Source organism: Cebus imitator, unplaced genomic scaffold (genome assembly GCF_001604975.1).
Source record: "Cebus imitator isolate Cc_AM_T3 unplaced genomic scaffold, Cebus_imitator-1.0 Scaffold509, whole genome shotgun sequence".
Lineage (NCBI taxonomy): Eukaryota > Metazoa > Chordata > Mammalia > Primates > Cebidae > Cebus > Cebus imitator.
In genome coordinates, this window is record NW_016107824.1 from 140,523 (window position 1) to 153,449 (window position 12,927).

Here is a 12,927-nt window from a genome sequence, read left to right on the forward strand (position 1 = left end):
CAGATCACGGAGCAGTTGCTTTCGGTAAGGCGTGGCTAATGCCTCTCTGAGACCAGCTGTTTATTTATCCTCTCAATGTGGGAAAGAGAGTGGGAAGCCACCAAGTCAGCAGGGGAGGCGACAGCTCCCTCCCACCTGATAAACGGTTATGATGCAAAGGATTTACAAGGCCCCCTTACTGCAGCTGGCTCGAAGGAGAGGCTGTATCTATAATTTATGCTCCCATTACAGCTGTAAAACTTTACACGTTTTCCTTCTTTCATACATAGCAGCCTTCCATTTGGCTTGTGTTCCATTATGCCTCCCAGATCACTTTCTGCCCACTTTGAGAAAAGCCAGGATCCCCATCTTTGATTAACAGAATGGAACATCACAGCTGAAGAGACTCAAGATCTGGGGCCGCCGCGCAGAGCTGTGCAAGCTCCGGCATGCACAAGGCTCCTGGCCAAGGGGGCGGCAGGGGGCTGAGACCAATCTGACACCGCCAGTCAGGCCGTTTCTCACAAAGGTGCTTCATGAGCTAACTGCCCTACTGGAGGCTGTCTGGTCCCAGGTCCTTCAAACTCCTTTGTCCAAAACCCGCAATGAGAAATACACCCTTTCAAGGCATTCTAGTTTAAAAAATTTCCAACATCCAGATAAGCTGAAATAATCTCATTTACTTACCCCTTGAGACTCTATCTTAACGTTCCGCACTGTTTTTTTCTTTCTTTTTTTTTTATTTTGAGACGGAGTGTCAGTGTGTTGCCCAGGCTGGAGAGCAGTGGCGTGATCTCTGCCCACTGCAACCTCCGCCCCCCAGGTTCAAGCAATTCTCCTGCCTTAGCCTCCTGAGCAGCTGGGATTACAGGCGCCCACCACCATACCCGGCTAATTTTTTGTATTTTCGTAGAGACAAGTTTTCAACATGTTGGCCAGAATGGTCTCCATCTCCTGACCTCGTGATCTGCCTGCCTCGGCCTCCAAAGGGCTGGGATTACAGGCGTGAGCCATGGCGCCTGGCTTTTTTTTTTTTTTTTTGAGATGATCTCACTCTGTCTCCCAGGCTGGAGTGCAGTGGCATGACCTCAGCTCATTACAACCCCCGCATCCCAGGTTCAACCAATTCTCCTGCCTCAGCTCCCCAAGTAGCTCGGATTACAAATGCATGCCACTACGCCTGGCTAATTCTTGTATTTTTTACCAGAGATGGGGTTTTGCCATGTTGGTCAGGCTGGTCTTGAACTCCTCAGCTCAGACTATCTATCCGTCTGCACCTCCCAAATTGTTGGGATTTACAGGCACGAGCCACCGTGCCTGGCCTGCTCTTACCACATTTCTATCCATCTTATTTGAGGTACTTCAGAGTGTCAGGCACCTGCCATCCCTGAACACTCCTCCATGCATGTCACTGACTAGAGGTCAGCCTCATTCCATGAAACACACAAATCTAATGTACCCTTGGATTGTGATAAATTCATGCACCTATATTGCCCAAACCTGTGTCATAACATAGACCATTTCTGTCACCCTAGAAAATTCCCTCACGCTCCGTACAGGTCAATTCCTGCCCCAACCTGCAACCAGTTTTGACTGAAGGAATACATGATAGGCCAGGTGTGGTGGATCACGCCTGTAGCTCCAGCTACTTGGGAGACTGAGGGAGGAGGACTGCTTTAGTCCAGGAGTTCAAGACCAGCCTGGGCAACACAGCAAGATGCTGTCTCTACAAAAAACAAAGAATTAGCCATACATGGTGGCTCACACCTGCAGCCCCCAGCGACTTGGGAGGCCACGGCAGAAGGACCCCTTGAGCCCGGGAATGGTGGCTGCAGTGAGTTATGACCGTGCAACTGCACTCCAGCCTGGGTGATAAACAAAACAAACAAAACAAAACAAACGTATTTTGCATGTTGGCCCAGAGCACGAGTACTAAAACAAAACTTTTTAACAAAACATAGCCTTAAAAAAATGTGAGTCTCAGTTTTCTACACTTATTTCTTGACCCAATAAAAATTTGCTACCAGGTGCTTGCAAAACACAGGTCTAGGCGCTGATCACCTAAATACAGATGGAAAACAAACTCCTTGCCTCGCCCCCACTTTATGAGCCACCTTACTGCTGAGGGTGTTTTTGCATTCTTTCTTTTTCTTTTTTCAGACGGAGTCTTGCCCTGTTGCCCAGACTGGAGTGCAGTGGAGCAATCTCGGCTCACTGCAACCTGTGCCTCCCTGGTTCAAGCAATTTTCTTGCCTCCGCCTCCCGAGTAGCTGGGATTACAGGTGTGCGCCACCACACGCAGCCAATTTTTGTATTTTAGTAGAGATGGGGTTTCACCACGTTGGCCAGGCTGGTCTCGAACACTTGACCTCGTGATCCGCCCCGGCCTCCCAAAGTGCTGGGATTACAGTCGTGAGACACTGCACAGGCCACTTCTGAGGCATTTTGCAAGCACCAATTGAATCACCAAACCGGTTTCTGTTCCTTTACCAAAAAAATAAAAATAAAAAATAAAGGCACAATTGGTGCTTTTTTACAGAAAACTTGGAAAATGGGGAAACAGAAGTCCTCCTCTCAGCCCTGGCCTCCGCCACCCGCGTCCCCTTCGCTCCCACGCCTCCAGGCCACCAGGCCCCGCGGCCCGCACTGCTCTGCCTGCGGATTTCGGCAGCTCTGGGAGGCCGTTTCCCGGACAGAAGCGCCTTAGGTTTCCAGGACCAAAGCTTTAAAATCTCAGCCATGTTAACGGCAGTTTTCCCTTCCTCTTCTTCACTCTTACGTATTAGATTGACTGGGAAATGATCCACACACCAAATCCACCCTCTGAAAAAGCGAGCCACGCGGGCACGCAGGCCACGCAGCGCTTTGGGGGGCGGCAGTTCCAGGCGGGCGCGCCGCTGAGGCCGGGAGTTCGAGACCAGCCTGGACCACACAGACGCCGCCGCCGCTGCGAGAACTAACTTTCGGACAGGAAGGGCCGCGCGGCCCGGCGGCGGCGGCGCATTCGGCGCGCTGAACTGCGCTCACGTTGACCCTGAAGCCAGCGGCCCCACCGACACGCGCTGATAAGTGCTAGCCACATGCGGGGTTCGGAGACCGCGCCAAAGTCCCACGCGCAACGGCACCCGCGGGCGCATCCACAGCCGCACGTCGGCGCATGCGCGCAGCCAAACCGGTTCCCGCGCCTGCCAGCGCGCATGCGCGTCCCCTGCCGTCACCGCCCCGCCCCCCCCGGCTCGGCCTCCTTGGTTCGGTCCGCGCCGGGGGCGGGGCCAGGGTGCCCGCGGGAAATTTGGCGGGAACCGCGCCCGCCTCTTCCTCCCTTCTTTCTTCCTTGCTTTCCCCGCTCTCGCCGCGCACTCCGCCGCCATGGAGCAGCGCCGCGTCACCGACTTCTTCGCGCGCCGCCGCCCCGGGCCCCGAATCGCGCCGCCGAAGCTGGCTTGCCGCACCCCCAGCCCCGCACCCTGCGCCCTGGACCCCGCCACTAGCGGCAGCCGCAAGCGCGCCCGCCCCTCCGCCGCCCCCGGACGCGACCAGGCCAGGCCGCCCGCGCGCAGGAGGCTGCGGCTGTCTGCGGACGCGGTGCGACTGAGGCCGGGGGATTGGGGGCGGGGCTCGGGGAAACTGAGGCCGGGGGACTGGGGCGGAGAAACTGAGGCAGGAGGGGGAGGGGCGCGGGGAATCTGGGGCCGGGGGGCGGGCACGGGGGAACTCTGGGCCAGGTTGCGGGGGGACCCTGCGGGCGCCTGTGATGGGGAGGAGGCACCGTGGGGCTGGCACCGGGCTCTGATCACGCGGCTGGAGTCGCAGCTTCTCCGCGGGGCTAGGGGAGGGGCTCGCCCTGGAAACTGCCCCGGAGGCAGGAGCGGGGCTGTCTCCGGCTTTCGCGCATACCTGTGCCACCGGGCAGCCCTGACCCCCGCCCTCCGCCCTCCGCCTTCCGCTATGCCCATGCCGTTAACTCAGAGGCTGCTGGTCCTGCGGGGTCCTCTGCAGAACCAGGAGAACCAGGTCTTGTCATGGGTTCATCTTTGGGTTTCCTCCCACCAGGTTTCCAGCCCCAGTTCCCCAGGGAGCCCCAGGGAAGCTCCTGACTCCCCCGAGGCCCCTGGGTCCCCAGCCGGCCCTTCTCTGTGCCAGAAGATAAAGACATCCGCCCCGGCAGCAGGTCAGCCGCCCCACCCGGCAGCCCGGCGGCACCAGGTGAGGCGCGGGGCCTGGGGCAGAGGCCAGGCTGAGTGCTGCCGAGTGGTGCCGCCTGGCCTGACCGACCCTGTCCCCATATCCCCCTGAAGGACACCATCTCTGAGCTCCGATCGTGCCTGCAACGGGCCCAGCAGTTGGGGGAAAGAGTCCGGGCGCTGAAGGCCAGTGCCCAGGATGCTGGGGAGCCCCGCACCCCGGAGGCGGAGGGCAGCCCTGCGGAGCCATGGTGAGTGCTGGCAGGTGGCCAGGAGGCCCCTGGAAAAGCTGGGCTGCTGGGAGGCGTGGCCAGGCAGGCCTGGCAGAGGCTGATCTGCTCCTTCCAGGGAGGGAGGTGGTGGGGTCAGCAGGACATGGAGTCAGACCCCTGAGGAAAAGGTCCTGGGTGCCACTGGCCCTGTGCCCTCACTCCCTCCTGTGGGGGGCAGCTCCTGCCTCGGGGGCTCTGGTGGGTTTCAAATGCTCCTAATGCATCTTGGTGGGGTCTGCCCCTGCCCCTGAGAGCCGAGGAAACCGGGCCGGAGAGGACAGAGCTTCCCTGGGGGCGCCATGTGGACACGGCAGAGCTGGGGTGTGCAGCTGCCCTTTCCTGTCACCAGTGCTACCCCCAATGGTGCCAGGGCTGGTGGGCATGCAAGGGCCACAAAAGCCATTGTGTGTGCTAGGCCCCAGCAGAGAGTCTCCCTGGCAGAGGGGCCTGCTGTGGTGCTTCTCATGAGGCTCCTCCCTCCCTGACAGTGGCGAGAAGGCGCCGGCCTACCAGCGCTTCCATGCCCTGGCCCAGCCCGGCCCACCGGGGCTGGTGCTACCGTATAAGTACCAGGTGCTGGCGGAGATGTTCCGCAGCACGGACACCATCGTGGGCATGCTCCACAACCGCTCCGAGACGCCCACCTTCGCCAAGGTCCAGCGGGGCGTCCAGGACATGATGCACAGGTGAGTGGCCTTGGGCTGGGCTTGGCTGCCCTGGAGTCGGGGTGAGCTCTGGGCCTGCTCCCTCCTGACCCGGTCCCTCCTCCCGTAGGTGCTTTGAGGAGCGCAATCTCGGCCAGATCAAAACCGTGTACCCGGCCTCCTACCGCTTCCGCCAGGAGCGCGGCGTCCCTACCTTCAAGGATGGCATGAAGAGGTCTGATTACCAGCTCACCATTGAGCCACTGCTGGAGCAGGGTGAGTGCTGGCTGTGGGGCCTCGGTTTCCCTGTGACCTGCACACTTTTGAGGGTGGTGAGGCACTGGGCACCTCGCCCAGGACTGTGGTCATAGGTGGGTGGCGGGGCAGCCTGGCTGGGGCTCAAGCCTGGACTCACCCAACAGAGGGCGGTGGAGCAGCCCCCAAGCTCACGGCCTCGCACCTCCTGCAGCGGCGGCAGGTCTTCGGCCAGAAGCTGGTGGAGCTCGTGAAGCAGCACCACAGGGTGAGTGGCCCGGGTCCTGCCGTGGGAAGGCGGTGCCAGCACTGCCTCAGCCCCTAACCCTGTGCTCAGAGTGTCCCCACCACCCTCAGCCTCTCCTGGGGTGGAGCCAGGCTGGGGTGCTCAGGGTACAGCCACAGGCATGAGGTCCTCAAGGCATTTGGTGAGTGCTGACCGTGGGAGGCCGTGTGGTCTCCTTCTAGCTGAGCGCTGAGCAGAGAGGCTCAGTGACTTGCCCAGGGTGGCCCAGATGGGACGTGACCATAGGCAGCCCCACCCTCATGCCCCTGCCCTGGTCTCAGATGTGCCCAGGGTCACCTACCTATTCCTTCTCCATAGTCCTTCTTGGCCTCCCTGAACCCCCCCATGGTGGTGCCAGAGGACCAGCTGACGCGATGGCACCCACGCTTCAATGTGGATGAGGTGCCCGACATTGAGCCGGCCGTGCTGCCCCAGCCGCCCGCCACGGAGAAAGTCAGCACCGCGCAGGAGGTCCTGGCCCGGGCCTGCAGCCTTATGTCACCAAGGGTAAGGCTGCCAGGCTCCGGCCACCCCTCTTTCGGGTGGGTGGGCCAACCGGACCCCAGGCGTAAGAAGCAAGAAGCGGTGCCTCATCTGGCTTCCTCTTCTGCTGGGGAGGTCGAGAGTTGGCATTTGCTGTCTGTCCCCAGCTGCAGCCTCCAAGTGGGGCTCTGTCATCCGCCCTATGTGGGGGATTGGCCCTCGGCAGGTGACGTAGCATGCTAGGACCCTGCATTGACCAGCACAGACCACCCAGCGTGCTGGGCAAACCGAGGCCTTGATACTGGACGCTCCTGGGCAGAGCCAGGGGCACCTCTCCCCTCCAACCTGTTCCTCCCGCAGATGGAGAAGGCCTTGCGTCAGCTAGCCCTGCGCTCTGCGGAGCCCAGCAGCACCCGCTCCCCCAGCCTGGTGTCCCCGAAGCCAGCACTGCTGGCTACCCCACCAGCCACCCCACCTGCTGCCTCCCCCAGCGCCCTGAAGGGGGTGCCCCAGGATCTGCTGGAGCGGGTGAGTCACCGCGGGTGGCGGGTGGGGGCCCGGTGACCTGCTGCCCACTGACCAGCTCCCTGTACCTGCTTCAGGTCCGAGCCAAGGAGGCACAGAAGCAGCTGGCGCAGATGACGCGGCGCCCGGAGCAGGAGCAGCAGCTGCAACGCCTGGAGCGGCTGCCTGAGCTGGCCCGCGTGCTGCGCAGCGTCTTTGTGTCTGAGCGCAAGCCTGCGCTCAGCATGGAGGTGGCCTGCGCCAGGATGGTGGACAGCTGTTGCACTGCCATGAGCCCCGGTACGTGTAGGGCAGGGTGAGGGGCGCCCCCAAGTTTCTGACTACGGTGTCTCACGCTGTTCTGTTCAGATGCGCAGCAGGTGCTAGCCGCCCGCACTAGTGTGTGTCGGGCACTCTGCCTGCCTGGGGGCCACCCCTAAGCCTCTGCATGCCTGCTGGTGTGTGTTGGGGTGCTGTGCTCCTCTCCGGGTCACCCCTGAGCTCTTGCCCAGGCCCTCCACACCTGCAGCCTCTGTGGCAGCTTCCCTGACTGCCCGCAGTCGTTGGACGGAAGGGGTCCCACGTGCACCCTCCACCCCCCCAGGCCTCTGGCCACCCGTCCCTGAGCACATGGGGGTCCCAAAGCTGCAGGGCACTCCCTGCCTCAACATTCATGGGCTGGCAGCCCCTGTGCTTGGTACCCCCTCTTGGGGCCTCAATGGCAGGCACAGAGGTCAGGTCAGGGTGGTGGGGCTGGTCTTGCACTGCCTGTGGTCGGGTGTGGGGGGCCCAGCACCCGCCTCAGCACCCTCTCCTCTCACAGGGGAGATGGAGAAGCACCTACTGCTCCTCGCCGAGCTCCTGCCGGACTGGCTCAGCCTCCACCGCATCCGCACGGACACCTACATCAAGCTGGACAAGACCGCAGACCTGGCCAGCGTCACCGCACGCCTAGTCCGCCAGGCCCACGCCGAGGAGGGGCTGTGAGCCCCGTGGCCACTGTGGACAGACACGGGCTTCAGGCTCGCTGGCCTGGGCCCACCAGCATTGTCCTTTGCTCTTTCTTTCCCGAGTGCCCAGGGCTCCTGTAGCTGTGGGTGGCAGCCACTCATAGAGGTCCTGTCGTGTATTCACATTAAACTGGTTTCTGTGAGCGCCTCTGTCCTTGCTTCTGCTGGGGAAGAAAAGCCAGACCCCAGCACCCACTGGGGGGCAATCAGGGCTCTGGCTATATGGGGCTGGGGAGTGTGGCAAGAAGCCAAACCCTCTAATCCTGGGACCTCCCACAGCAAAGGGTGGCTTTTGTCATTAGGAATTTTGGGAAGTGATCCTTAATCATCTAGCTGGGCCCCATGTCGTCACAGGAGTCCTTATTGAGAGGGCCAGAGGCAGCCCTGCCCTGACACTGGCCGCCTGGAGAAGCTGGGCAGGTGAGTAGGATGTCCCGGAGCCTCAGGAAGGGACTGGCCTGCCCACACCTTCACCTCGGTCCTCCAAAACCCTAGTAAGTTGTGCTGGCAGCCATTGGGTGTGCGGAAGCTGATGAGCCCCACAGTATCAGCTGCCTCGTGGCTTGTACCTGCACTCAGACTTAGTTACCTGCAGCCCTGGCGTGCTCCCTGTGAGGTGAGAACCACAAACAGACTGTCTCTGCTGGGTACCACGCCAAGCAGCATGTGCCCATCTGAGTACAGCTGCCAGCCTGCTTCACACCGAAGGCCGGAGCCTAACATCGTCCTGGGGCTCTGCCCCAGGCAACAAGACAACAGGAGCCGGCTCGCGTGGCAAAACTGTTTACTTGTGTTCTCCCTGTGTGTGTGTGATTGGGCCCAGGGTGGTTGATCTTTGCCCCAGGCTTTGGCACTTCCAGCCCCAGGAGAGGTGCTGAACCAGAGCTAAGGAATGTGTTCCCGTGGGCAGCTGGGGTCCCTGGTGACTGCAGGTCATCTCCACAGCCCAAGGCTGAAGCATGGCTGGGCTCCGGCTGGAGAGGCTGGGCTGGGAGGCCCCGAGGTCACTCGTATTGCAGGAGGGAGAAGAAGGGGATGGGTGCCAGCTTCTCCCTGCCTTTGAGCGAGGTCAGCTCCACCAGGCTCACGCACTCCAGGACCTGGGCCTGCAGACGGCCCAGCAGCTCACAGGCAGCGTGCATGGTTCCTGGGGGTGGGAGAGGGGAGGGTGCAGGGAGAGAGGAAGTTGCTGGCCTGGCCACCAGTAAGCTGCACCCACGTGACACGCAGAGAGGTCCTGTCCCACTCCCACCGGACCCTGAGGGCCACAGCAGTCAGCCTCGGGAGACACTCACCACCAGTGGCCAGCAGATCATCCACGACAACCACCCTCTGTCCTGGCTCCAGGGCGTCTTTCTGGATTTCCAGCTCAGCCTGGGTGGGAAGTGGCATGTGGGCCTCAGCCTCACACAGAAAACAGCTTTGTGTGCACATCTCGGCAGCTGCCACCCTGGGCCCCAGCTCCAACCCCAACTTGCTGTTTCCAGGCTGTGTGAGCCTACCCATGTCTCAACCTGAGCCCCAAGGCTACTGTAACCACAGGGGCTCCACCTGACACTCCTGGGAGGGCCTTCTGGACTCGGTGGAGAATGGGCACAGCGGCCTGGCCCTGCCCTTCCTCTGGCCACCCCAGCCCCCTTACCTTTCCGTATTCCAGCGTATAGGAGGCCCACACAGTGGGGCCTGGCAGCTTCCCTCGCTTTCGGATGAGCACGCAGCCCAGGCCAAGCTCCTGGGCCAGGGAGGGGCCAAACAGGAAGCCTCGGGAGTCTAGACCTGTCAGGGTGAGAGCGGGGAGTGACTCGGCAGCATGGGAGTCCCCAGGGGCATCTGGCCTTGTTGCTCCAGGTGAAAGGCCCGTGATGTGCCCCATTTAAGGAGTTACCCATCACCTACCTGGAGCTGCTTCGAGGTCAGAGTGCAGACCTGGGACCAGCTTTTAATGGGCCCCTTTTTAGCTGTGAGGTCCCAGGGAAGTCACCTCCCCTCTCTCTGAGCTCAGCAGCCCATCTGCCATTGGGCTGGTGGAAACTCGCCAGGCCTCAGCTCTGCCCCAGGGCTTCTGTCTAAAAGGGCGTCTCTGAAGGTGGCCTGAGCTGTGATGCTCTGGGGCGCTCAGGGAAACGGTGCCCTAGCCTGGCAGGTAAGGAGGGGGCTCTCGCGTCCCAGAAGGGACAAGAGCGACAGGAACACTCTGTTCTCCCGGGACCACCTCTCAAGCTCTCCCGGAGGCCTCCAGGCCTCCCTTCCCTGGGCGGGCATTCTGTGATCTTCGCCTCCGAAGGCCCGACACGTGGCGGACGCTCAATACCAGCTCGCAGAAAGAACAAGAGCCAGGGCAGCGGGCTCCGTGGATTCCGCCCGGAAACCCCAGGGAGACCAACTGACCCTGCGTCTCGATCACGCGTGTCCTGGGCTGGGGACCTGGAAGCTGTGGGCAGAGCGCCTGCGCGGCGCGGCGGCCTCGGGCGCCAACCTCACAACCCTTCGGGGGCGACCCCAAGCACGGTGCCCGTCCCGGCGCCCCCTGAAGGACCCCAAAAGCCCTCCCCTAAGCAGATGTGCAGAGCCCACGTGCTGCCCTCGGTGCGCGCGGAGGCGGAGGCGCCCCGGACGCGGCCACGGGGCACTCGCCTGCGATGTAGTCGATGCGGCCCCCGTGGGTCGCCCTCAGGTGTCGCGCCAGGAGGCCGATGGCGGCGCGGAAGGAGGCGGGGTCCTTCAGGAGGGGCGAGATGTCCCTGGACCCAAGGACAGGCCTGGTGACGCCCGCGCCGGCGGAGAGCAGCGGCCCCGGGGGCGGAGGACGAGGGTTCCCGCCCCGCGCGCCCCACCCGCCCCGCTAGTCCGCAGTCCCGGGGCCGCGGGCGACGCGCGCCCATCCGCAGGCCCGCGGGTCGGGGCGCCACGAGGGCGGCGTGCGGTCGCACCTGAACACCACGCCCGGGGTGGGGAAGTCGGGGAAGCTGCGGATCCGCCGCGCCACCAGCTGCAGCTCGGGGTCCGCCATTCCCGCGTGCTCCGCGCCGGCGGGGGAGGGAGCGCGCGTGCGCTGGGACGGGCGGGGCTTGCGCGAGGGGCGGAGCCTCGTGGGGGCGGGGCGGGGCTTCCGCGGGGTGGGGCGTCCCTCGCAGGAACCGCTTACCGTATTTAATGGAATCCTAGGCGCCGTCGATTTTAAGACGCGCTTGCGATCCAAGCACCACTGAGCAGAACGTTCGAACCGGACAGAGGTGCGCGCCTCTGTCTCGGGCGGCGCCTCTGACTGCAGCTAGGCAGCTGTGGGCCGGGGCCCCGGCAGCTCGAGGTGGGCGTGAGCTGGCCTCGCCCACACTCCTGGCGCGCGCACGGGCCGCGCCCCTTCTGCGCTGTTGCCGGAGATCCCCACACTGCACGCGGAGGCTGGCGCGCGGGGTGGATGAGGCGTGAGGCAGGGGTCCAAGGAGCAGCGGGGCGGTGCAGGGCTGGGAGGGAACAGCCAGGGCGGAAACGCCGGCCCGGGGCGCTGGCCTCTCGCGGATGGGCCCTGCGGTTGCAGGCGGGTCTTTCCCTCCTGGACCGGGGAAGAAAGGCCGGAAGGCGTGGCTAGGCCAGGGGATGCATCCGCGAGGGTAGAGGCCCCTCTGTCCACCTGTAGAGGCCAGGTGCCCTACCAGCCTTAGGATGGGGAGCTGTGAATCCCGCTGGCCGCCCGCCCGAGGAAGACTGCACCCAGGGAGTTGCGCGAGGCACAACTCCCCAGAACACAATTTCCTTTCAAAGAAAAATCCCCACAGCTAAAATGCCTTGTGCTCTAAGGCTGTTTTCCTCATTCTGTAACTTTACATTTCTCAACTTTACAGTTCAGCTTTGGCCTGGCAGTTACAGCACAGAGGGGAAAACCCACTCAATGGAAGGCAGTCCCCAGGAGCCTTCGGAGGGGGAGGCGGGAGACTGCTGTGGCTGCTGGGGCCCCCTTTCCAGGGCGGGTGGGGGACCCTTCCTCTGGTGCCGAGGGGCGTGGTAGGGGCAGCTACCTCCTTGCAGTGTGCTGTGGTCAGGGCTGGCGCGGTCAAGGCTGGCAAGGCCAGGGGCCTGGGCTCCAGACCCCTAAGGAAAGTGGAAATGGAGGACCCTGACATCCTCACGGCCCCGTGGAAGGTGCCACATGAGGCAGCCCCACTGGGCCAAATGTGTGAGCTGCACCTCAGCTTCCCCCTCCTTGCTCATGATCCTGTTTCCAGATGGCCCGAAGGGGGCCTGGGAAGGTGTGGGGTGTGGGGGTTCCTGGAAGAGGGGACTGGCAAGGGTTCAACACAGAATTGGGCCTGTCGCCTTCAGCCCTGGGCTGTTGGGCTGGCATGGGAGCCGTGGGTGATGCCCTCCGGCTGGGCATGCAGCGCTGGATTTTGGAGAAAGCCAGGAGGCAGCCGGAGCTGGGTGCATGATCCTTGGCAGCCACTGGGAAGGTGTGAAAGGAAAGGAAATCTCAGGACCCCAAAATCACTAAGCCAAGACAAAAGCTGGAAATTAGGTCAGGCAAACCTGCCTGCATTATATTTCTAAATAAGACAGCTACAATGATAAGAAACTTCATAAATTCCTTGTGGACAAAGGACAGATGGAACTCGAAGTCACCCTCTGGGGCTCCCCTGAGACAAATACTGATTCCTTCCCCTACCCCATAGTTTATGTAAAAATTCGGATTCACTAAGCCAGACTCCATTGTGTATTCAGTGGAAGGCTGACCAAACTAATGGACATCTTGTACATACTGATCTTACGTGTCTCTAGAATGTATAAAGGCAAACTGTACCCCCAACCACCTTCAGGCACATGTTGTCAGGACTTCCTGACGATGTGTGACAGGCACATGTTGTCAACCTTGGCAAAACAAACTTTCTACATTAACTGAGACCTGTCTGATATTTGGGGATCAGAGGCATGAGACGGCAGGGTCCTGAGATCAGAGGAGCTGTGGCGAGGAGGCCCGAGTACACCCCAGGGACAGGTCCTGGGCAGGTGGAGTTGTGCAGTCCCCTGCTGGTTGCAGGTGCCATCCATCTGGCTTGGGCAAGCACCGAGGCCAGAACTGTCCTCCCTCCAGGCACGTGCAGGCCCAACCGGAAATCCCAGGCCTGGCCTGGGTCCACACAAGCTAGTGGGACCAGAGGCACTTCTTGGGAATGGATTCTGGAGGCGTCAGACACTTCCCTAACTTCTCACAGCCCGGGGGCGCCCAGTTCTGGGAAATGAAAATTGAAAAAAGAACATGCAATTATTCCAAGCTCCTGTGGACTCAACAGCAGACCAGCCTTTTTTTTTTTTTTT

General features: G+C 61.7%; 3 protein-coding genes across 6 annotated transcripts in view; 1 reads left to right on the forward strand and 2 right to left on the reverse strand.

Annotated features, from left to right (window-relative positions):
* The first annotated feature begins 3,346 nt into the window (after positions 1-3,346).
* CDT1 (chromatin licensing and DNA replication factor 1) lies at positions 3,347-8,273 on the forward strand. The gene is made up of 10 exons (XM_017513909.2): positions 3,347-3,564; positions 4,033-4,163; positions 4,274-4,414; positions 4,924-5,121; positions 5,210-5,355; positions 5,502-5,602; positions 5,939-6,127; positions 6,464-6,631; positions 6,706-6,907; positions 7,431-8,273. The coding sequence occupies exons 1-10, from the start codon at positions 3,349-3,351 to the stop codon at positions 7,592-7,594; spliced, it is 1,656 nt and encodes a 551-aa protein (XP_017369398.1). The 5' UTR covers positions 3,347-3,348; the 3' UTR covers positions 7,595-8,273.
* Positions 8,274-8,384: 111 nt separating this feature from the next.
* Positions 8,385-10,674, reverse strand: APRT (adenine phosphoribosyltransferase). Its single transcript, XM_017513918.2, has 5 exons — positions 10,548-10,674; positions 10,252-10,358; positions 9,260-9,393; positions 8,913-8,991; positions 8,385-8,764 (listed from the first exon to the last, which is right to left on the reverse strand). Exons 1-5 carry the CDS (start codon positions 10,625-10,627, stop codon positions 8,622-8,624), a joined length of 543 nt encoding a protein of 180 aa, XP_017369407.1. The 5' UTR covers positions 10,628-10,674; the 3' UTR covers positions 8,385-8,621.
* Positions 10,675-11,144: 470 nt separating this feature from the next.
* GALNS (galactosamine (N-acetyl)-6-sulfatase) overlaps positions 11,145-12,927 on the reverse strand; it is a 46,621-nt gene continuing 44,838 nt past the window's right edge. For 3 of the 4 annotated variants that reach the window (XR_001820429.2, XM_017513911.2, XM_017513915.2), the window contains one exon: positions 12,121-12,841. Coding sequence is in view for 3 of the 4 variants with exons in the window: in XM_017513911.2 (XP_017369400.1) it covers positions 12,755-12,841 (87 nt within the window). In the remaining variant the exon portion in view is untranslated. Of the gene's footprint in view, positions 12,058-12,120; positions 12,842-12,927 lie in introns of those variants that run through there. The other variant, XM_017513910.2, reaches the window with a different exon arrangement.